At 43.8% G+C, this 23,856-nt stretch overlaps 1 protein-coding gene across 1 annotated transcript in view; it reads left to right on the forward strand.

Moving 5' to 3' along the window:
- Positions 1-23,856, forward strand: part of CLPTM1L (CLPTM1 like) — a 358,381-nt gene that overhangs the window by 192,734 nt on the left and 141,791 nt on the right. Inside the window, 1 exon segment of the mRNA XM_029589936.1 lies at positions 11,804-11,869. Coding sequence (XP_029445796.1) covers positions 11,804-11,869 — 66 coding nt within the window.

Here is a 23,856-nt window from a genome sequence, read left to right on the forward strand (position 1 = left end):
TACCGGCGCGCGCAGAGCCCCGGGACTCGCGTAAGTCCCGGGGTTTTCAGAGGGGGCGTGTCGGGGGCGGGCCCGAACCGCGCGGCGTTTTCGGGGCGTTCCGGGGGCGGGCCGGGGGGCGTGGTTACGGCCCGGGGCGGCCCGGGGGCGTGGCTGCGCCCTCCGGACCCACCCCCAGGTCGCGTCCCGGCGCGCAGGAGGCCTGCTGGCGCGCGGGGATTTACGCCTCCCGGAGGGAGGCGTAAATCCCCCGACAAAGGTAAGGGGGGGGGCTTAGACAGGGCCGGGTGGGTGGGTTAGGTAGGGGAAGGGAGGGGAAGGTGAGGGGAGGGCAAAAGGAAGTTCCCTCCGAGGCCGCTCCGATTTCGGAGCGGCCTCGGAGGGAACGGGGGTAGGCTGTGCGGCTCGGCGCGCGCCGGCTATACAGAATACATAGCCTTGCGTGCGCCGATCCAGGATTTTAGCGGATACACGCGGCTCCGCGCGTATCTACTAAAATCCTGCATACTTTTGTTTGCGCCTGGAGCGCCAACAAAAGTACGCCAACGCGCCTTGTTTGAAAATCTACCCCTAAGTGGTGGGTGTGATACATTATGTCCATAAGAATGGACATAATGTATCACTATAGTGATAGGGGTATACTACCGTCCACCTGGTCAAGATGGTGAGACGGACAGTGAAATGCTAAGAGAAATTAGGGAAGCTAACCAAATTGGTAGTGCAGTAATAATGGGAGACTTCAATTACCCCAATATTGACTGGGTAAATGTATCATCGGGACACGCTAGGGAGCAATTTTAGATCTAATTGTCAGTGGAGCACAGGACTTGGTGAGAGAGAGAACGGTGGTGGGGCCGCTTGGCAATAGTGATCATAATATGATCAAATTTGATTTAATGACTGGAAGAGGAACAGTGTGCAAATTCAAGGCTCTCGTGTTAAACTTTCAAAAGGGAAACTTTGATAAAATGAGAAAAATTGTTAGAAAAAAACTGAAAGGAGCAGCTACAAAAGTAAAAAAATGTCCAAGAGGCGTGGTCATTGTTAAAAAATACCATTCTAGAAGCACAGTCTAGATATATTCCACACATTAAGAAAGGTGGAAAGAAGGCAAAACGATTACCGGCATGGTTAAAAGGGGAGGTGAAAGAAGCTATTTTAGCCAAAAGATCTTCATTCAAAAATTGGAAGAAGGATCCAACAGAAGAAAATAGGATAAAGCATAAACACTGGCAAGTTAAATGTAGGACATTGATAAGACAGGCTAAGAGAGAATTTGAAAAGAAGTTGGCCGTAGAGGCAAAAACTCACTGTAAAAGCTTTTAAAAATATATCCGAAGCAGAAAGCCTGTGAGGGAGTCAGTTGGACTGTTAGATGATCGAGGGGATAAAGGGGTACTTAGAGAAGATAAGGCCATCGCAGAAAGATTAAATGATTTCTTTGCTTCGGTGTTTACTGAAGAGGATGTTGGGGAGGTCCCCGTAATGGAGAAGGTTTTCATGGGTAATGATTCAGATGGACTGAATCAAATCACGGTGAACCTAGAAGATGTGGTAGGCCTGATTGACAAACTGAAGAGTAGTAAATCACCTGGACCGGATGGTATACACCCCAGAGTTCTGAAGGAACTAAAAAATGAAATTTCAGACCTATTAGTAAAAATTTGTAACCTATCATTAAAATCATCCATTGTACCTGAAGACTGGAGGATAGCAAATGTAACCCCAATATTTAAAAAGGGCTCCAGGGGCGATCTGGGAAACTACAGTTAGCCTGACTTCAGTGCCAGGAAAAATAGTGGAAAGTGTTCTAAACATCAAAATGACAGAACATATAGAAAGACATGGTTTAATGGAACAAAGTCAGCATGGCTTTACCCAGGGCAAGTCTTGCCTCACAAATCTGCTTCACCTTTTTGAAGGAGTTAATAAACATGTGGATAAATGTGAACCGGTAGATGGTAGTATACTTGGATTTTCAGAAGGCGTTTGATAAAGTTCCTCATGAGAGGCTTCTAGGAAAAGTAAAAAGGCATGGGATAGGTGGCGATGTCCTTTCGTGGATTGCAAACTGGCTAAAAGACAGGAAACAGAGAGTAGGATTAAATGGACAATTTTCTCAGTGGAAGGGAGTGGACAGTGGAGTTCCTCAGGGATCTGTATTGGGACCCTTACTTTTCAATATATTTATAAATGATCTGGAAAGAAATACAACAAGTGAGATAATCAAATTTGCAGATGACACAAAATTGTTCAGAGTAGTTAAGTCACAAGCAGGTTGTGATAAATTGCAGGAAGACCTTGTGAGACTGGAAAATTGGGCATCAAAATGGCAGATCAAATTTAATGTGGATAAGTGCAAGGTGATGCATATAGGGAAAAATAACCCATGCTATAGTTACACAATGTTGGGTTCCATATTAGGTGCTACAACCCAAGAAAGAGATCTAGGCGTCATAGTGGATAACACATTGAAATCGTTGGTTCAGTGTGCTGCGGCAGTCAAAAAAGCAAACAATGTTGGGAATTATTAGAAAGGCAATGGTGAATAAAACGGAAAATGTCCTAATGCCTCTATCTCTCCATGGTGAGACCGCACCTTGAATACTGTGTACAATTCTGGTCACCACATCTCAAAAAAGGTATAATTGTGATGGAGAAGGTACAGAGAAGGGTGACCAAAATGATAAGGGGAATGGAACAGCTCCCCTATGAGGAAAGACTAAAGAGGTTAGGACTTTTCAGCTTGGAGTAGAGACGGCTGAGGGGGGATATGATAGAGATTTTTAAAATCATGAGAGGTCTAGAACGGGTAGATGTGAATTGGTTATTTACTCTTTCGGATAGTAGAAAGACTAGGGGGCACTCCATGAAGTTAGCATGGGGCACATTTAAAACTAATCAGAGAAAGTTCTTTTTTACTCAACGCACAATTAAACTCTGGAATTTGTTGCCAGAGGATGGTGGTTAGTGCAGTTAGTATAGCTGTGTTTTAAAAAGGATTGGATAAGTTCTTGGAGGAGAAGTCCATTACCTGCTTTTAAGTTCACCTACCCCAAATCCCCCTGCGCACGCCAAGCCTATTTTGCATAAGCTTGGCAGCACGCGCAAGCCCCGGGACGCTTGTAAGTCCCTGGGCTTGCAAAAAGGGGTGGTCGGGGGCGTGGCCAGGGGCGCTGTTAGGGATCGGGGCGTGTCCGGGAGCGTGGCCGAGTGCTTTGACACAGCGGCCTGTGTCGGGGCCTGCTGTGCCGGCGCGCGTAAGTTACTACTGCCCGGAGGCAGTAGTAACTTTTCCGATAAAGGTAGGGGGGGGGGGTCTAGATAGGGCTGAGGGGGTGGGTTAGGTAGGGGAAGGGAAGGTACGGGGGGGGGGGGGGTGTTAGAAAAAAAGTTCCCTCCGAGGCTGCTCCGATTTCGGAGCAGCCTCGGAGGGAACGGGCAGCGCGCGCAGGGCTTGGCGCGCAAGTTGCACAAATGTGCACCCCCTTGCGCGCGTGCCGACCCCGGATTTTATAAGATACGTGCGGCTACGCGCGTATCTTATAAAATCCAGCGTACTTTTGTTCGCGCGCGCGTATGTTTTTAAGATCTACCTCTTAGAGAATAGCCACTGCCATTAGCAATGGTAACATGGAATAGATTTAGTTTTTGGGTACTTGCCAGGTTCTTATGGCCTGGATTGGCCACTGTTGGAAACTGGATGCTGGGCTTGAATGGACCCTTGGTCTGATCCAGTATGGCATTTTCTTATGTTCTTATCTGTGACCACTTTAAAGTAGATTAATCATAATATCTTATCCTTTGGTGTGTGTGGGTGTTCTGCAGACCACATCCTATACTGTTCGGATTTTACTCTCCATTCTCTCTGTGATACACTTGTTTAAATAGCCATGTTTTTAAATTTTTTCTGAAGGTTTTAATGTCTCTTTGTAAACGGATTTCTACAGGCATGGTAAGGGAAAGCGCCTTTTCCCTTACTTGGGTTAGTCTTGCTGTTTTGATCGAGGGAATAGTTAGTAGTGCTTTATTTGCTGATCTCAGGTTTCTGTGAGGGACGTGTACGCGAAGGGCTGTGTTCAGCCATTCAACTTTTTCGTTATGTATTAATTTATGTATGGTACATAGTGTTTTGTACTGTATTCTTTGTTCACTGGGTAACCAGTGTAGTTCAGCTAGGGTTTCGTTGATATGGTCTCTTTTATTTTTCCCAGTTAGAATTCTTGTGGCAGTGTTCTGTAGTATTTGGAGTGGTCTTATCGTATTGTATGGTAAACCCAGTAGAAGGGCATTAGAGTAGTCAGTGCCCGCGAAAATCAGAGCTTGTAACACCGATCTGAAGTTATTAGTTGTTAGTAGTGGTTTTAGTCTTCTAAGAGTCATGAGTTTGGCGTATCCTTCCCTTACTTTTAAAGATATGTGTTATTTTAGGCTTAGCTCCGTGTCAATTATCACTCCGAGGTTTCTTACTTTCTCTGCTAATGCTAGTTTTTGGTTGTTTTGAGTGTGATTGGGTTTTGAATGATTTCAATGTTTTTACGTTCTAAATGTAGGAATTCTGTTTTCTCTATATTAATAACTAATTCCATTTGGTTTAGTAGCTGTTTGATGACATCAAGATACATGTTGGCTATGTTTAATGTTTTTTCTATTGTGTCATCGATGGGTAAAGTTGGTTGAATATCGTCAGCATATATGTAATGGGAAATGCCCAGGCCAGCTAGCAGGTGACATAGAGGCAGCATGTATATGTTGAATAATGTGGCCAATAAAGCTGATCCCTGTGGGGACTCCTGTTTGAAGGTTTATTTTTTTGACATTACGTCTTTGATCTGTTCTTGGAAGTATCTATTATTTAGGTATGATTTGATTGTATTGTTACTTAGTTCTATTTCTTCTAATCTATTTAATAGGATGTTATGATTTACAGTATCGAATGCTGCTGATAGGTCAAAGCCTCTCATGATGTTGTCTGTTCGTGCAAGCAGTAGTGTTTCTGTGCTGTAGTTTTTGCGAAAACCGTGTTGTGATGGGTACAGTATATTGTTGTTCTCTAAGTGTTCCGCTGTTTTTGTATAGCTTTTTCTATTAATTTAGCAATTAGTGGTAAGTTTGATTCTGGTCTGTAATTGTTCAGGATGAGTGGATCGCTGTTTTTTTTTTTCTTTAGAATTGGTTTTACGATTGCCCCTTTTAATGTGTCTGGCATGGTTCCTTCTTGTAAGGATAGATTGATGATATTTGCTATTATCGGAGAAACTGTGTTGGCTACTTTTTTTATGTCTATGGTTGGTATTGTGTCATCTGCATGTGGGTCGGGGTTTATCTTTTTTAGCATGGCTTCGACTTCTAGTTCTGATATTTCATTGAATGTTGTCCATTGTTTAATGTCTCTTTTTTGCATTTTAATGTTTTGTTTAGTTATATTGGGAATCTTTGTTTTTAGGTTCGTGATTTTGTCCCTTAAGAAGGTAGCTATTTCATTACATCTATTTTCTGGTAGGTTTTGGGGAGAGTCAACTTTGTCATTGGTGAGGTTTTTTACAATGGTGAATAGGGTTCTTGGGTTGTTTGCAAATTTTTCTATTTTAGTACTATAATATTGTTTCTTTGTTTTCTGTATTTAGTTAGATTTTCAGTTGTTTTGTTTTTTCTCCATTCTTTTTCTTTTTTTCTTAGATTTCTTTTGGTTTCCTTTTTCTCACAGGACAAGCAGGATGGTAGTCCTCACGTATGGGTGACATCATCAGGATGGAGCCCAATCATGGAAAACTTCTGTCAAAGTTTCCAGAACTTTGACTGGCCCCTACTGGGCATGCCCAGCATGGCACTAACCCTGCAGCCTGCAGGGGGTCCCCCTTCAGTCTTCTTTTTTCCGCGCAGCAGTAGCCTCGTGGTTTAGGAGCTCTGAAGAGGTTCCTGACAGGAATTTTCCTCACGGAGTTTATTAAACTTAAATTGCCCTTCAGGGGTCCCTCCCCTAACTTTTCTCAGGCCGCGGTACTCCGGTAAGTTTTTGACAGTCTTTCGTCAATTACCGTCGAGTTTGGCCCTTGCGGCCTACTGGCCGTCGACCGTACCGCGGCTCGATTTTTTCCGATGGCCATGGCGTCAGGGTTTCGTTGGTGCCCAGACTGTACTCGTACCATGTCTATTACAGACTCTCATGGGGTCTGTGTAATGTGTTTAGGCCGTGAGCATGATGTCCTGACTTGCACCAAATGTGCCCTCATGACACCAAAAGGTCGCAAAGCCAGAATGGAGAAGATGGGACTCCTCTTCCGTGCTCACACCCCGACGCCGTCTGTCGCATTGACGTCATCAGAACCGGTATCGTCGAAGTTGCACCAGCATTGACCACCATCCGGTGACTGTCCGCCATCGACTCCCATTTCTCCCCCTCAAGATCGAGAGGATCGTAGGGATAGCACCTCATTGGCCACGCCAAGTGTGGTTTCCCATACTCCAGGATCTCTCCATCCGCAGGCACATTCCCTTGGGAACGGACCCACATCTGATCACTCAAAACGACGGATGCCTACGCCACCCCAATCTTCAGGCCTTGTCCCTGACGGCATGGATGCTGAAAGGTTAATCCTTCAACCACTTAACCTTTCAGATTCGGTTTCTCGTGTCCTGATTGCTTCATGGAAGCCTTCCACAAGAAAATCTTATTCCTATAAATGGAAAAGGTACACATCATGGTGCACCTCGCAGTCTCTTGATCCCTTTTCCTGTCCAATCTCAAGGTTTTTGGACTATCTCTGGCATCTGTCAGAGTCAGGTCTAAAAACCTCTTCCATTAGAATGCATGTCAGTGCGGTAGCCGCCTTCCATAAAGGTGTCGGGGATGTCCCTATATTTATTTATTTATTTATTTATTTATTTAATGGCTTTTATATACCGACGAACGTTGGGAACATCTCGTCGGTTTACAGAGAACAGAAATTTAGCAACAGGCTTTACAATTATCGCATGATTATATGAGGAACAGTTAAAACAGTTAAACCATACAAATAACAAATTAGTTTTTACAAGTAATAATTAACTAAGGGGGTTACATGATTGAGGTTAGCTAAACATGGGGGGGTAGGGAAATTCTGATAATTGGGAGGGATATCAGCATTTGTAGGAGGTATATATATATACATGTTTGATATTATAATGTCCTTATATACAATTAAATTATCCTAGTATTCACTTAGCGGAGTGTAAAGGGGGGAGGGGAGTGGGAGGAGGTGGAGAGGAAGAGGGGGAAAGGAAGTGGGGGGGTAGAGGAGGAGAGAGGTAAGGAATTGGAGAGGGAGTGCTTGTGGATGGGTGTAGGTTAGGTGTATATCAGTACAACTCCTCATAACACGATTTTTAAAGGGCTTGCTCCATATCAAGCCACCTTAATGTCCTCCGGCCCCTTCTTGGGACCTTAACCTGGTTCTTAGTCGGCTCATGAAACCACCATTCGAGCCTCTTCACTCCTGTGACCTAAAATATCTCACATGGAAAGAGTTTTTTCTATTAGCTATCACTTCAGCTCGCAGGGTTAGTGAGTTACAGGACCTAGTTACCTATCCGCCTTACACTAAACTCCTGCAGGACCGGGCGGTACGCCGCACTCACCCTAAGTTTTTACCCAAGGTAGTTTCGGAGTTTCGCATTAATCAATCCATCATACTACCTACCTTTTTTCCCAGGCCCCATTCCAATCCAGGGGAACAGGCTCTGCATACCCTTGACTGTAAACGGGCTCTAGCTTTCTATCTAGACCGTAGAGTTGCCCACAGGAAGAGCACTCAATTATTCGTCTCTTTCCATCCCAACAAATTAGGGCAACCTGTGGGTAAGCAGACTTTCTCCTCCTGGTTGGCAGACTGCATATCTCTTTGCTACCAGCAAGCAGGCATTCCTTTTCAAGACCGTGTTAAAGCACACTCTGTGAGGGCCATGGCGACTTCAGTAGCACACCTACGATCGGTGCCGCTTCCTGACATTTGCAGGGCTGCCACCTGGAGTTCTCGCCAAACTTTCGCAGCCCACTATTGCTTGGACAAAGCCGGAAGACAAGATTCCATCTTCGGCCAGTCTGTCCTGCGTAACTTATTTCCAACGTGACGTAGCTACACCCTTCCGCCTGCCTGGTGGGGTTCAGGATGCCCTCTACAAAATTCTACCCCAGTTGTTGTGCCTGTTGCACGCCATTGGGTACATTTGGTGCCTGTTCGGACATCCTCAGCTCTGGTACTCACCCATATGTGAGGACTACCATCCTGCTTGTCCTGTGAGAAGGCAAATGTTGCTTACCTGTAACGGGTGTTCTCACAGGACAGCAGGATGTTAGTCCTCACGAAACCCGCCCGCCGCCCTGTGGTGTTGGGTTCGTAACGTTTTGTTGTTTTATTTTCGGCACTGCCTGTAGCTTTCAAATAAGATTGAAGGGGGACCCCTGCTGGCTGCAGGGTTAGTGCCATGCTGGGCATGCCCAATAGGGGCCAGTCAAAGTTCTGGAAACTTTGACAGACGTTTTCCGTGATTGGGCTCCATCCTGATGATGTCACCCATATGTGAGGACTAACATCCTGCTGTCCTGTGAGAACACCTGTTACAGGTAAGCAACATTTGCTATCTTTTCGTTATGCCAGGGTTTTGTTTCTTTGGGTTCCTTTATGTTAATATATTTTATTGGGTTCATCTCATCAGCTAAATTCTTGGTTGTTTGCATCCATGCTGTAATTGCAGAGCTGCAGTTGGTGTAATCCATATCTGTTAGTTTTTCTTCTAATTTGTCTTTTAGAGTTTCTATGTTATAAGGAGGGCAATATTTAAATTCGATGGGTTCGCTTTTTTTTGTTGGTAGTTGTTCAATATATTTGATAGTGGATTGTATGAGGATGTGATCTGACCAAGGGATCTGTGTATAGTCTGTTTTAATGTGTTCTAAGTGGCTGTGGTTGATAAACGATAAGTCAAGAGAGTGTCCTGCTTTGTGAGTGGGCTCATCAGTAATTAGCGTGAATCCTAGTGCCGTCATGATATCTAATAGCATTTGGCAGGTGTTAGGGGTTTTGCATCCATATGCAGGTTGAAATCGCCTAGTACAATGGTGGGTTTTGAGGTCTTTAAGTGTGTTGTTAGGAATTCAATTAGTGGCGATATGTTTAATTCTAATAGGCTTGAGGGGCAGTGTTACAGGCAGATTTGTAAGTTGTTAGTTTCGAACAGAGCGATTTCGTGGTTTTTGGGGGGTGTTATCGGGATTAGTTTACTTTTACATTTTTTTTCAATTATTAGGAGTAGTTCCGCCTCTCATTTATTCTGGGGATTGAGAACACATCATAGTTTTTGTGTGCTATTTGATTTTTTAAAACAGTGTCTGATTTCTTTAACCATGATGAAGCTTGGTTTTGTGTCGTATAGTAGGTCTATAATTCTGGGAATTTCTTAGTGATTGATTGTGCATTTACTAGTAGGAAGGTTATCATTAGTAAATTATTTGAAATTGCGTTGTTTGAGATTTTGGTCTTTTTTATTTGTATGATGATACTAGATATTGTTTTCTTGGTTTCGTTTGTTGTGTGTCCGTTTCTGTGATTATGTGAGTAGGTCTTTCCGTATTTACCTTTGTTTAGGCAGGTTTTGATAGGTTGCATTCCAGGTTCATTTCGTTTGTTGTCCATTTTCAGTGTTATCTGTTTCGGCTTTGTCATCTGGTTGTCTTGTGTTGTGGGGTTTTCAGGGGCGTACAAAGGGGCATGCCTCTTTGTTGCACCCCTTCGGTGCGTGACACCGGCATGCGACGCCTTCGGGTCCCGACCTGGTTTTAAATCCCTCCTCCTTGGCACGCTTTTCCGACATCTGTTATGTCTGCGGCAGCCAAGGGGGAAGGGGCCCAGGTCGATCTCCAGAGGCTGGTTCACCGTTGCCTGTAGGGTGAGAGAAAAAAAAGAAGAAACAGGTTAGGAAGCGGAGCTCAGAGAGAGAGGGAGAAAAATCAGGTGGGTTGAGCCTGGATGGTGCAGTAGGCAGGGCGGGTGGCAGAGGCACTCTTTCTTCCGGGTCCCGACCTGGTTTTAAATCCCTCCTCCTTGGCGCGCTTTTCCGACGTCGGATTATGATACATTATAGGAGGACCTTGCGAGACTGGAAGATTGGGCATCCAAATGGGAGATGAAATTTAATGCGGACAAGTGCAAGGTGTTGCATATAGGGAAAAATAACCCTTGCTGTATTTACACAATGTTAGCTTCCATATTAGGAGCTACTACCCAGGAAAAAGATCTAGGCATCATAGTGGATAATACTTTTAATCGTCAGCTCAGTGTGCTGCAGCAGTCAAAAAAGCAAACAGAATGTTAGGAATTATTAGGAAGGGAATGGTTATTAAAATGGAAAATGTCATAATGCTTCTGTATCGCTCCATGGTGAAACCGCACCTTGAATACTGTGTACAATTCTGGTCGCCCCATCTCAAAAAAGATATAGTTGCGATGGAGAAGGTGCAGAGAAGGGCAACCAAAATGATAAAGGGAATGGAACAGCTCCCCTATGAGGAAACGCTGAAGAGGTTAGGGCTGTTCAACTTGGAGAAAAAACGGCTGAGGGGGGATATGATAGCGGTCTTTAAGATCATGAGAGGTCTTGAACAAGTAGATGTGACTCAGTTATTTACACTTTTGGAGAAGGACCAGGGGGCATTCCATAAAGTTAGCAAGTAGCACATTTAAGACTAACCGGAGAACGTTCTTTTCCACTCAATGCACAATTAAGCTCTGGAATTTGTTGTCAGAGGATGAGGTTAGTGCAGTTATTTATTTATTTATTTAACATTTTTCTATACCGACCTTCATGGTTAAATACCATATCAGGACGGTTTACATCGAATAGGGGTAAAAATAACTAGGTAAAGGAAGAAACAAAGTTACATTAAACGAGAACCGTAAACTTGGAAGCTTAGGTAGCTGGAAGAAAAAAGATAAAGTTAAGTTAAAAGGAGAAATAACAAATTCCGGACTAGAGATAGTTCAGATTAGAGTTAGTCCACATGTTAGAGTTGGTATCCATGCTGTCCAGGTAATCAGAGGAGGGGAGGTATAATTGATCGTGAGTAGATAACGTCTAATGTGTATCCCAGGGTTCTGGGAAGTTAGTGTAACTGGGTTCAAAAAAAGTTTGGATAAGTTATTGGAGGAGAAGTCCATTAACTGCTATTAATCAAGTTTACTTAGGGAATAGCCACTGCTATTAATTGCATCAATAGCAGTGGGTGCTTTTGTTGGAAACAGGATGCTGGGCTTGATGGACCCTTGGTCTGACCCAGCTTAGCAATTTCTTATGTTCATACTTGTATCAGTATGGAAGGAGGACAATTTTTAAGCAGTTTTCAATCTACATGTATAATTCTTTGTTTACTCTTGAAAATATCTTTGAATCAAATAGAAGGCAAGAAGAAGTGAGAAAAATAGATTTTTAAACAAGGGAACAAAGTATCAAGAAATTTTTAACACATTTTCATATTAGTTGATCAGTCCAGAATCTCTAAGCACTTGACATCTTTTTATGCTAATGCCTGATAGGAAGACGCACTTTTATTTTAAGTTAATTCTCAAGATAAACTTTGAATTTTGTGCTTCAGCTCTTAATTTCTGCCTAGATATGTGATTAGGTCTGAGAGATTTGCTGTTGTGTGTGACATGATGCACCGTTTATTATGTTACAGTTCTGGAGCATATATTGTGCTTTTTAGTATGTTCAAATACTTTGATGTTTCCCAGTTTACTGCATAATAGCAGAACTGTGTTTCATTTCTCAGCTCTGGAAAGTGAAGAAAGCTCTGAAGATAACTATTCTTTGGAAAGGCATGAAACCAGAAATCAAGGTAAGGCATTGCTGTGTCCTAAAGACTGTGTAGAGACAGCCTAAGAATGAAGAATTGATCTTATTACGTTACATTTGTATTTATATGCTGCCTCCCTCCACGTAGAATATGAAGCAATTCTTATGCAACAATTATGTTGTTTTTGAAAAATAAAGTGCTGTATGTATATGAAGTTGCTAAATGTTACAAAATCCCTATATTTTAAAACAATCCCACTAATAAATACATCATAAGAGAGAACCCAGTAGACCACAAAACAATGTGCAATAATGTAATATCAAGCAGAATGCTTGGATAATAGAAACAAAACTCTAATGGAACAAAAGAACTCTTATAGAAACGGGTGCAAGAAATGCATTTATTTTAATCATTGGCCAAAAACATGAGAGGAAAGAAGAAAAAATAAAAAAAAAACACTTTATTTAAAAAAGTTAAAAATACTGATAATGCATCAAACTCAACATTTAAAATTATTAAAAATATTAAGCCAGAAATACCCAGGTTTAGCATGTCCATGTTAAAATGTTATCAAAAGAAACATAGAAATGGAGAATATGACAAACGATAAAAACCATACGGTCCATCCAATCTACCCATCTCCTACTCAAAAGTATAGTCCCTTTCTTTCCCTCAGAGGTCCTTTGTGCTTGTCCCATGTTCTCTTGAATTCCAATACTGCCCTTGTCTCCAAAGCCTCTACAGGAAAGTTGTTCCTTGCATCTACCACCTTTTCTATAAAGAAATATTTCATTAGATTACTCCTGAGTCTGCCCTCTTTCACCCTACTCCCATGATCCCTTTTTCTAGAGCCTTCTTTCAGTTGGAAAAAATGCCCACTTCCTGTGTATTTATATCTTGGAAGTATTGGAGGAGGTACCAGACATTTCACTATTATGCAACAAAATATGAATTCTGACTTCATAATAAGGATGCTGATTGGTGCTCCAGTAGAAGAATCCAGAGGTGGTGAACTTTGGCCAGAACAACAATTCAGGACTGACTATTTGTTCTACCAGCACAGGCTGTTTACCAAGACCCTTCTGAAATATGACAGCTTTGCTCTGTAAACAAAGGTACTGAGACAAGCAAACAGGAGCAGACCTGAAGCAGAACTAAATTACCTGCCTGTTAAAAGCAGCAGGCGAGAGGGCTCAGGGAGGTGGCCAGCAGGAAAAGACCCATTAACACTGGAAGATGACACCTGTGCCATCGCTCCTTGCTCCTTCCTTTGGCCCAGTGGACCAGCTTCAGCCTATCCGAGATCTCTGCCTTAACAGAAGATCCTGCCTGCTGGTTAGCCAAGATGAAACCTCAATATGTGCTGTCATCTTAGACATCTCTCCATGAGCTGCAACATCTCTTCAAACCTGGTCTCTATAATGGTGAAAACTGATGATAATCTACTAAAGTGAGAATAGCTAGCTAGCCATGTTTATTAATAACCCCTTTGGAAGTTAAGGTATCTGATGTGTGTTTGTTCTATTTAGCCCTGATGTGTGCACAGCAGTGCAAGTGTCTGCTGTGTTCAGGAAGTTCGCATGAGTGTCTTTTTCTAAGATCCATAAACGGTCGTCGTCCTTTTTTTTTTTTTTTTTAATAATTAACAATTTTATTGTTGTCATTAAGTGTAGAATAATACAACCAGTGTATACATAATAAAGATAATAAAGTAACAAAACTTGAAACAAATATTTTGCAGTTATTTCTATAATTATGCCCATCCCTCCCTCTAACCCTTCTTTACTCAGCAAAGTCTATTGATTAGGCCTACTAGTGATTCTAAGGTAATAAAGATAAATAATAAGACACATTTGTAGGCCCATGTGTTTGATACAATATCGATTAGATTCTCTCCAATCCATATAGGGCCCCCAAACCAAATCAAATTTCTCAAGTGTATGGTGTTTAGTGGCAGTTATTTTTACTCATGGTACATACAGTGTCCAATCTAGAAAACACCCTTTGCAAAGGCGGAGCTTCCTTCTGTTTCCAAGAGCTCGCGATCTCAGTCCGAGCTGCTGTGCAGATCTGTTGAATCAGAAACTGGCAAGCAAAACTCTCACAAGGAGCAGGACTATCTGTCTTATTCTAACTGGTAAGCATGAAAAGTCTATTAAATAAAAAATCTGATCCTGAGGTAAACTGTCCTTTCCTGAGCAGCTTAGATTGCATACATATGAGGTATTAAGTGGTTAGTAGTGCTATATTTATTTATTTATTTAAATATTTTCTATGCCGTCATTAAGAAGGATCCGTCACAACGGTTTACAATAGGGCACATAAAATAAGGATGCTGAAATATATTAATTTACCCAAGTGCCATAATGGTTCGGTACATAGATTTCTAAATAATATAATTGGTTTGTGATACAATACTGTCCAGGATTTATCAGTTTAAAAATAATTCTAACTTTATAAGTGTCAAATTTACCTCCTGGTGATGGACGAGAAGGTAAAGTAAAAACAGAGATAGAAATACAGCTACACACATTATTTGTTCGTACATCTCACTTTGCCTGCCTCACTGTTTCCCCTTCTCTATTTGATAGGCTTGCTTGAATAACCAGGTTTTTAAGCCTTTTCTGAAGGTTTTGCTGTCTTTTTGCAACCTTAACTCCAGTGGCATGGTGTTCCACAGTATGGGTCCTGCCAAGGACAGTGCTCTCTCTCTGTTGCGATCCTGCCCGCGAGGAGCGCGGGCAGGCTCTTAACTTAGCGGCCAGTCGGGCTGCTGATGCTGCTGCTTCCTCTGAATCAGCTGGGGCCGTCCCCGCAGCTATTTCCATGCTGCCGGGAGCTCCTCCATGCAGCCGGGACTGCTGCTGTGGCTCCAGCTCTCCCCCGATAACCTGCTTCACTGCCAGGGTCTTCAGCCAGCAGGGAGACCGTCCCTGCCGGTGCCTGCTTCAGCCCGGGTCCTCACCCGGCAGGGAAGCCATCCCTGCCGGTGCCTGCAGCCTGCTACAGCTCTCTACTCTGCCTGCAGTCTTACCCCTCTGCCTGGGGCTGTCTTCACGGCATGGAGCCGTTCCTGCAGCCAGCCCTTCTTCTCTTCCTGCCTTCCTGCTTTCGTCTTCGTGGCTGGGAGCCGCTCCTGCGACCTGCCTTCATCCAGCTTCGGTCCATAGCTGCTCCGCTGGCTTCCTTGGGCCCTCCACATGGCTGAGGACGCCACCAGCTTCCAGCTCTCTTCTCTCCAGCTTCCTTAGGCGCGGGCGTGCGCCTCTCGTCTGTTCTTCTAGGGCTAGCCAGGTGTGGCCCCCTGCTGACCCCTCCCTGGGCGTTGTCTTCATCAGCCCAGCCTTTGCCTTCGCAAGGAGTTGGTCACTCCTGAGATCCTTCGCTCCAGGAGTCAGCCGTGTTCCAGCGCTTCTGCAAGGTCCTGTGTTTCCTGTTACTTGTTGGAGCTCCTCGTCTTGTCCAGATGTCCGCCTTCTGTTCCAGTCCTGATGTCTGCCTGCTGTTCCAGTCCCAGGGTCTGTCTCTTGATCCAGTATTCGTGTTCCAGTCCTGATGTTACCTGCTGTTCCAGATGTCCATGTTCCAGCCCTGAGGTGTGTCTCCTGATCCAGTATCCGTGTTCTAGCCCTGATGTTACTTGCTGTTCCAGTTGTCCACGTTCCAGCCCCGAGGTCTGTCTCTTGTTCCAGTATCCTTAGTGTTTGTTCCTGACCCTGATGCTTTAACCTGCCTTAGGCTGCCAGTGTGCAGCAAACTTGCCTTCGGCTGCCAGGAGTACAGCACCAGCTTTCGGCTGCTAGGAGTGCAGCAACTTGCCTCGACTGCCAGGAGTGCAGTAAACGACCGCTTCCTCTTCCCTGTGCTCTCCCGTTCTCAGCATGGTCCGCGACCAGCCTTCCAGGGCTGTGTAGGGCGCGCATAGGACAGGGTGATTCGCGACTCAGTCCCGCGGGTGGCCTGAGTAGGGCGCCCTGAGTGACAGTGCCCATGTCTTCCGTCAGTCCTCGTTTCTGAGTCCACCTCTGTGCATCCAGTACCTCGTCCTGAGTCCATGTCTGTGCCTGAGTCCACGTCTATGCATCCAGCACCTCATTCCTGAGTCCACGTCTATGCCTGAGTCTACGTTGTTCCTGAAGTCTCGTCAGTACCTCAATGTTCCAGTCTTCGCTGCCCTGGCCTCCATCCGGCCTGCCGCTTCTTGCCGTACCCTGCGGCAGGTCCGAAAGGGCTTGGAATGGTCGGAGGACTGTTCATAAGACCAACATTGCGTTGTTGGGTCTTCCGAAGTATGCAGGTCCGGAGGAGGGTCAGTCTTCCCAGTCTTCACTCCAGCCTCGTTCCTGTCCAGCCCATGCTCGGGCATGCCACGCCTACCGCGGCACCTCCTCAGGGTTCCCCTGGGGTCGAGCCGTGGCCCAAGGACATACATCTCCCTGGAAGTGGGATCGCTCTCCTAGCGCTCCACAACACTCTCTTACTTGTGTTAGTCTTGCTGTCTTTATTGATGGGATAGTAAGGAGTGCTTTGTTCGCTGATCTTAGGTTTCTGTTTGGTACGTGTATGCGGAGGGCTATGTTAAGCCATTCCACTTTTTCGTTATGTATTAATTTATGTATGATGCAAAGTGTTTTGTATTGTATTCTTTGCTCAACGGGTAACCAGTGTAACTCGGCTAGGTTTTCAGTGATGAGGTCTCTTTTACTTTTTCCGGTCAAAATTCTTGCAGCAGTGTTTTGTAAAATTTGTAGTGGTCTGAGTGAAGTGTATGGAAGGCCTAGTAGTAGTACATTACAGTAGTCTGTGCTTGCAAATCAATGCTTGTAATACTGAACGAAAGTTCAGTATTACAGTATATACCTACCCACGAGACAGGGAGAGACAAGACAGGGGAATGCCAATGAGATGTTTTGCTCTATTCCCTTGGTCCCATCAGCAGCAAGGTCTTTATGCTCATACTAGGCAGCAGAGGGCCCCCAAACCACAGCCAGCACCAGGCAAAACCTTACTGGATCATAGAGAGCATTGCCCAGATCCCAGTACTCAATTCAGAGAAACTTCCTGTCAGAGTAAAATGTTACTTTGGACACTTGGGTCCTCAGCATAATAAATGTAATGTTTGCTAGACTGCAGCAGCCATGTCGCATCTGACTTTCACTCACCCCGGACACCATGCTGATCCTGATGCTGCTACCATTCTTCCCTCCTCAGCAGTTTCTAGGCATGCGCTTTCCGCTTAATAGGCCCCACAACGGGAAACCAGGACTCAGCACCCAAGGGTGACATCATGGGCCTTGGGTATTTAAACTCCAGAGATGCATTTAAAAGCCACCTCAGAAACATGTCCTTCTGTCTTGCAGTATGTGCTGTTACCTTCTGTGCCTAGTTATCTTGCCTTACCTCATTGTCCTGCTGTCTTGCCTTGCCCTGTCTGCCCTGCCTTGTCCTCATTGTCTTGTTTCTGTCTGTCTTGACCTGATTCCTGTTCTGACCTCTGCTACAAATACTGACTTCGCTTCTGGATTGTAGCCTGCCTGGACCCCAGCTTGGAATGGGATACTGATTGCTCACTGCCTGCCCCGACCTTTGACTGGACCCGGGTACTACCTGCTTGCTGCCTGCCCTGACCTTGGCCTGGACCCAGATACTGTCAACTTGTTGCCAGCCCTAACCACTGCCTGCACCTTGACTTCATCTGACCACCCCTTACGGGGCTTTTGACTAATCCCTGCCGGCCTCTGGAAACCAAAGGCTCAACCTGCAGGGAACAGGGCTGATATAGGTGAAGCTCCAGTCCCAGTAAGAATGAGTTCATCAGTTGTTGGCATGGGCTTAGCGGGCTCGCTTGCTAGGCTGCGTTAACCGCGTCACAGCCCAAGGATTCATATCCGTGACAATAAAGAAAGGATACAAACTATGCTTATTGAACATCCTTCAAAATCATCCACCAGACCCTGCATGAGGGTATCTCAGTATCGGGAACAGCTGAAAAAGGAGCTGTCCTCTCTTTTAGAGGCCAGTGCAGTTGAACCATTTCCACCAGGGGAAAGAGGGCAGGGATTCTACCACAAATATTTCCTGATCCCAAAGAAAACAAGAAAACTCCATCCCATCCTTGATCTAAGGGATTTGAACAAGTTCCTAGAGGGGAAACGTTCAAGATGGTTTCCTAGGCACCTTAATTTTCTTTCTAGAAAAATGGGACAGAGTATGTTCTTTCCAACTAAAGGATGCTTACACCCACATAGAGATACTTTCAATGGCCTTAAAATATCTCTATCTCAGATTTGTAGTGGGAAACATCACTGCCAATATCTCATGCTACCTTTCAGCCTAGTATCACCATTCGTCTTAACAAAATGACTCATGGTGGTGATGACATGTTTGTGTATGTTGGAGATGAATGACTTCTTCTACATTGATGATTGATTAATCAAGGGGGGCATATGTCAGAAGGGTGCCACAGAATCAATGGGCAAAATCATCTGGGTGTTAGAATCACTAGTGTTCGCCATCAACTACCCCAAATCTCAACTGAGCCCATTATCTCCATTGGAAATTATGGAAGCACTGCCAGATTTGAATTGGGCAAAAGCCTTTCGCTCACAGCAGAGGAAAAAATTGTGATCACATGGGACATTCCCAGTCCAACTGATGATAAAACTGATGCTAGAAAATCAGACATTGTGGTAAAGGAGAAAAAGAGAAGAACAGTTTGGCTGATAAAGGTGTTGGTACCCAGTGACTATTCTGTGGATTGTATGGAGAAAATAATGTAATCAGAGACCAGAAAGATAGATACATAGCCCATTTTATTCGGTGCCAAATGCTCGATTAAGAAGAATTTCCAAGTGCACCTTGATATGTTGCCTATGTAGATTATACCCTATGAACTCCAGAAAAAGGCATTGTTTGGCACAATGAAAGTTTTAAAAAGTGCAATAACAATAAATATGAAAGATTGAAATTGCTTCCAGCATATCCTGGCTTACGACTGAGGTTCATTCCTGTCAGATGTGCACAAAAAATCCCATTTGGAATCACTGGTTCCCCAGAGGATTATTACATTGATACCTGCAGTGAAATGACTCAGTCATGTCAACAGATATCAGCATGGGAAATGTTGAAGTTGTTGGGCCTCATGGCATTAACAATGTATGTAACTCTTGGCATTCCTTTGCATGAAAAGAGCTCAGTGGACCTTCAGACAGGATCAAGCCATTCAAGATCTTCAAAACAGTATTTGGATCCCCAGCCACTGAAGGACTCCATGTCCTGATGGCTGATCTTTTTCAGTGTGGCACATTCTTCCAGTTGATATTGTCCTGCCTAAAAATGTGTCCAACCTGAGGTGGGGAGGCACATATAGAGGGGGTTGTACACCCAAGGCCTCTAATCAATTCAGGAAAAGTTTCAATAGATACATTTCCTAGATCTAGGAGTGATTTGGTATGCTGTAAAGGTTTTCTGGGTTCAGTTGTCCAAAAAAGTGATTCTGATCCAAAATGACCATCAAGTTGTGATGTTTTACTTCAGCAAATAGGGACGAACAGCATTATACTTTTTATTTATTTATTTATTTATTTATTTATTTATTTATTTATTTTTAATTTTTATATACCGATGTTCCTGTAAAGAATACATATCGCACCGGTTTACAAGGAACTGAACAGACGCCTCCAGGGCGGAAATACATTAAAACAGTCGCCTCAAGGCAGAATACATTAACACAAGTATACAGGAAAACTATTAAAAGAGAACTTTCATAAACTCAATTAAATGTAACTGTGAACCATAAATCAGGAACATATGTACAGAGGTAGGTACTTTTTGTGTCAAGAAGTTGTCCAGATATGGGATTGGGCTGTTTTGCAAAGAATGTCTCTCAAGACCATGTATCTGTCAGACACAGAGAATGTCCTGGCAGATTAAGTCAGGTCCTGCAACTCCACAAGTGGTCCCTGGACTTGAGGGTAGCAAACCATGTAGTCTGTGAGTGGGGCACATCTGTATTGGCCCCGTTTGCATCTGCTCAGAACAGAAAGTTCCCACTTTTCTGCTCCAGGAAGAGGGGATTCAAGGCAATTTAGCTTTGAATGCCTTTGCCCTGAATTGAGCCAGAGCCTCCTGTATGTGTCTTCTCTAATTCTCCTCATTGGAAAGGCATTGATGAAACTCAGAAGAGATCAGGAAACTATGGTCTTCATAGTGCCTTTTGACCGATACAGATTTGATTCCATCTCATATGGGAGATGTCAGAGTTTCTATCAGGCTGGGGAATTCATCAACCCTTATCACTCAAGATCGAAGGCTATTGCACTATCCTAACATTGGTCCCTAGCCCTCACAGTCTGATGTTGCAACAGTAGTTCTCAACATCTGAATCTTTCTGAGGATGTTTCTCATGTTTTTATGGCTTCCAGAAAGGTCTCCGTGAGCACATCCTGTGGTCAAAATGGAGGAGGTTTGCTTTTTGGTTTGAAGAAATAGCCCTGGATCCTTTCTCCTGCTCCTCACAAAAATTGCTTATTTACTTTCTATGTTTTTTTTACAGACTTTTCTTAAGACCAACTCAGTAAGAGTTCACCATAGTGCAATTAACACCTATCACCAACATGAAGAAGCTACACCCATCTTGGTACAACCTCTTGTTATCTGATTCATGTGGGGCTTGCTTCATTTGAAGCCTCCCTTCAAGCCCCCTTTGGTATCTTGGGACCTCAGCATGGTTTTCAATCTGTGGATGAAAGCTCCTTTTGAGCCTCTGGACTCGTGTGAGCTGAAGCACTTAACCTGGAAGGTTTGGGTGGGGTTATTTTGGTCCACAGAGTCAGTGAGTTCCAGGCCTTAGTGATTTATCTAACTTTATACCAAGTTTTTTTTAATAATAGGATGAGTCTGCGTACATATCTTAAATTCCTGCCTGTGATATTGTCAGATTTCTACCTTAGTCAGTCATCCTTCCAATATTCTTTCCTAAACCACATGTCCACAAAAGTGAACAAGAACTATTTATTATTTATTTATTTATTTATAACTTTTCTATACCGAAGTTCAAATAACAGAGTTAATTATCACTCCGGTTTACCTTGCAACCATAAAACAGTGACAAAGTTGTCTTACATAGAACAGGGGGAGAGAAAAACTTGGATACAGCTTAAGCATGGGGAGTAACGTGTCAAAACTGGTAAGAACTGATAAGAGTTGGCTTTTTGGGGTAACAAGATATTCCGAGGGAGGGGGTAGGAATGAGGGATTGTAAGGGGGTTGGAAGGTGGGGGGGGGAGGGTAGCGGAGGGTTACCATAGATTTAATGAAACTAATATACATATATTAAATAGCTTAGCGGAAGAAAAAGTGCTTAGGCATCTGAGCTTAGGAAGAGAAAGTCCGTGGAGGATGAGGTAAGGTCCGTGGAGGATGAGGCAAGGACAAGTGTTATGGGAAGGCTGGTCTGAATAGTAGCGTCTTAAGTCTCTTCTTGAATGTAATTGGGCATTGTTCCAGCCTAAGGTCCGGTGGGAGCAGGTTCCACTGTTTGGGGCCTGCAGTGGAAAAGGCTCTTTTACTAAAGGAGGTTTTGAATGTAGGTGTTCTAAGAGTCCCTCTTTGCGCTAATCTCAGAGGACGGGTTGAAGTATGAAGTTGCAGGGGGGGTTGATAGGTCCAGCGGAGAGATGTTAACAATGGCTTTGTGGGTGATTACTAAAAGCTTGTAGAGGATTCTGAATTTGACTGGGAGCCAATGGAGCTTCTTTAAGGATCGGTGTTATGTGGTCCCTTTTGTTAGACTTTGTGAGTATCTTTGCAGTTGCATTCTGAAGCAACTGGAGAGGTTTAATGGAGTTGTCTGGAAGGCCTTGAAGAGCGTTGCAGTAATCGATTTTTGAAAAAATGATCGCTTGTAAGACAGACCTGAAATCTTGAAAATGAAGAAGGGGTCTTAGTCTTTTTAATACTTGAAGTTTGAAATAGCACTCCTTTATTGTGTTGTTAATGAAGCCTGTGAAGCTTAATTGAGTGTCCATGACTACCCCTAGGTTTCTGACTTTGGGAAAGATGGTTGGGAGAGTTGTAGGGGGTAGGTTGTTTAGAGAAAAGTTACCATCCTGTGTGATTAAGAGGAATTCGGTCTTGTTTGTGTTGAGAATCAGGTTAAGATTTGAAAGGAGGTTATTAATGGAGCATAGATAGGTGTTCCAACGACGTAAAGTACTGTCCAGAGAATCTATTATCGGTAGGAGGATTTGGACGTCGTCTGCATATACGTAATGTGTTAATTTGAGCTCGGAGAGGAGTTTACAAAGCGGGAGTAGTTAGATGTTAAATAATGTTGGTGATAACGACGAGCCTTGAGGGACTCCGAGGGTGGAACTGAATGGAAAAGATTCTTTGTTGTTGATCTTGACTCTGTCATATCTGTTCTGGAGGAAGGATTTAAACCAGTTTAAGGCTGTGTTTTTGATGCCGATGTCGGTTAATCTGTCAATGAGACAGTCGTGGTTAACTGTGTCGAATGTGGCGGTTAAGTCCAGAAGGATGAGCAGGCAGGGCTGTTTTTTTTTCAAGGTTCATGAGGATGTTGTCTGACAGTGATAATAGCAGAGATTCTGTGTTTCGGGATTTTCGGAAACCAAGTTGTGCTGGGGAGAGGATGTTGTTGATTTCAAGGAATTCTGAGAGCTGTTTGTTGACTGTTCTTTCGAGGATCTTCGCGATGATAGGGAGATTTGCAATGGGGTGAAAATTAGTTGGGTTGTCTGTGGAGAGGTTGGGTTTTTTTAGAAGAGGTTTCAAGATGGCAAGTTTGAGAGGGTCAGGGACGTGACCCTGGGATAAGGAGGCATTAATGATCTGGGCGAAGGGCTTAGTGAAGGTTTTGGCAGAAGCTATCAGTAGGTTGACTGGAATCGAGTCCAGTGGGTGAGCGGATGGCTTTAGTTTTTTTAATATGGATTCAATTTCTAAGGCTGATGTGGATTCAAAATTCTCTAAGATGTCTGCTCATGGAGGTAGGACACCGGGTAGTTGTGTGTGGTTGGAGATGGGAGGCTGAGAGGTGGAGACCGGATGTGGTTGGCTTGTAACATTGTTATCTATGCGGGAGGCAAGTAAGTTGGGTATTTTGTTCATGAAAAAAGTAGCCAGCTCCGTGGCTTTGTAAGATGCTTTGTCATCTGGAATTTCTGATGTCGGTGGTTTGGTAAGGGATGATACAAAGGAGAAAAAAGGGCTTTAGGATCAAAGATGAAATGGTGAATTTTCTGAGAATAGAAGTCTCTCTTAGCTTGCAGTATGACAATTCTGTATTGGTGCATGAGAGATTTGCAGGTTTGAAGGCGAAGGATTTTTGCACCAGGTCTGTTCCATTTTTCTAAGATCGCACTTCTTGGTTTTTAATTCAGGAGTGAACCAAGGTTTTTTGTTGGCTTTGTTGGGGTTGATAATTTTGGTTGTGAGGGGGCAGGTCTTGTCCGCCACTATGTTTGAGATTTTGATCCAAGAGGCTAAAGCTGAGTTAGTGTCTGTAAGGTCAAGTTGGTTTAATTCCGGTGGGAGTTGGGAGATTAGTGTTTCCTGGTTACAGAGTTTTCTGAATTGGACTGTGGTTTTCTGTGTTGCTGAGTGGTTTGGATGTTGGTACAGTAAGGTGGTGGAGATTAGCTTGTGGTCCGACCAAGGGATTGGTTGGCAGACAATGTGTGAAGATTGGGTTAAGCCTTGGATGATGAAAATAAGATCCAAGGTATGTCCTGCTTTATGAGTGGGTTCATGAATGAGTTGATTGAAGCCCATGCAGAGGAGGGTGTTAAGGAAGGATTCGCAGTTAGGGGACCGAGGGTTGGCATCTACATGAAGGTTAAAGTCTCCTAGAAGAATGGCTGGCGATTTTGTGTTGATATGTTTAGCTATCATTTCAATTAAAGGAGATGGGTCAGAATCAAGGAGTCCTGGGGGGGCGTAAGTAAGTCCAATTTGTAGATGGGGAGATTTGAAGACTGAGAATTCAAGAGCCTGTTGTGAGGTCG

The sequence above is a fragment of the Rhinatrema bivittatum genome, chromosome 2 (genome assembly GCF_901001135.1).
Source record: "Rhinatrema bivittatum chromosome 2, aRhiBiv1.1, whole genome shotgun sequence".
NCBI lineage: Eukaryota > Metazoa > Chordata > Amphibia > Gymnophiona > Rhinatrematidae > Rhinatrema > Rhinatrema bivittatum.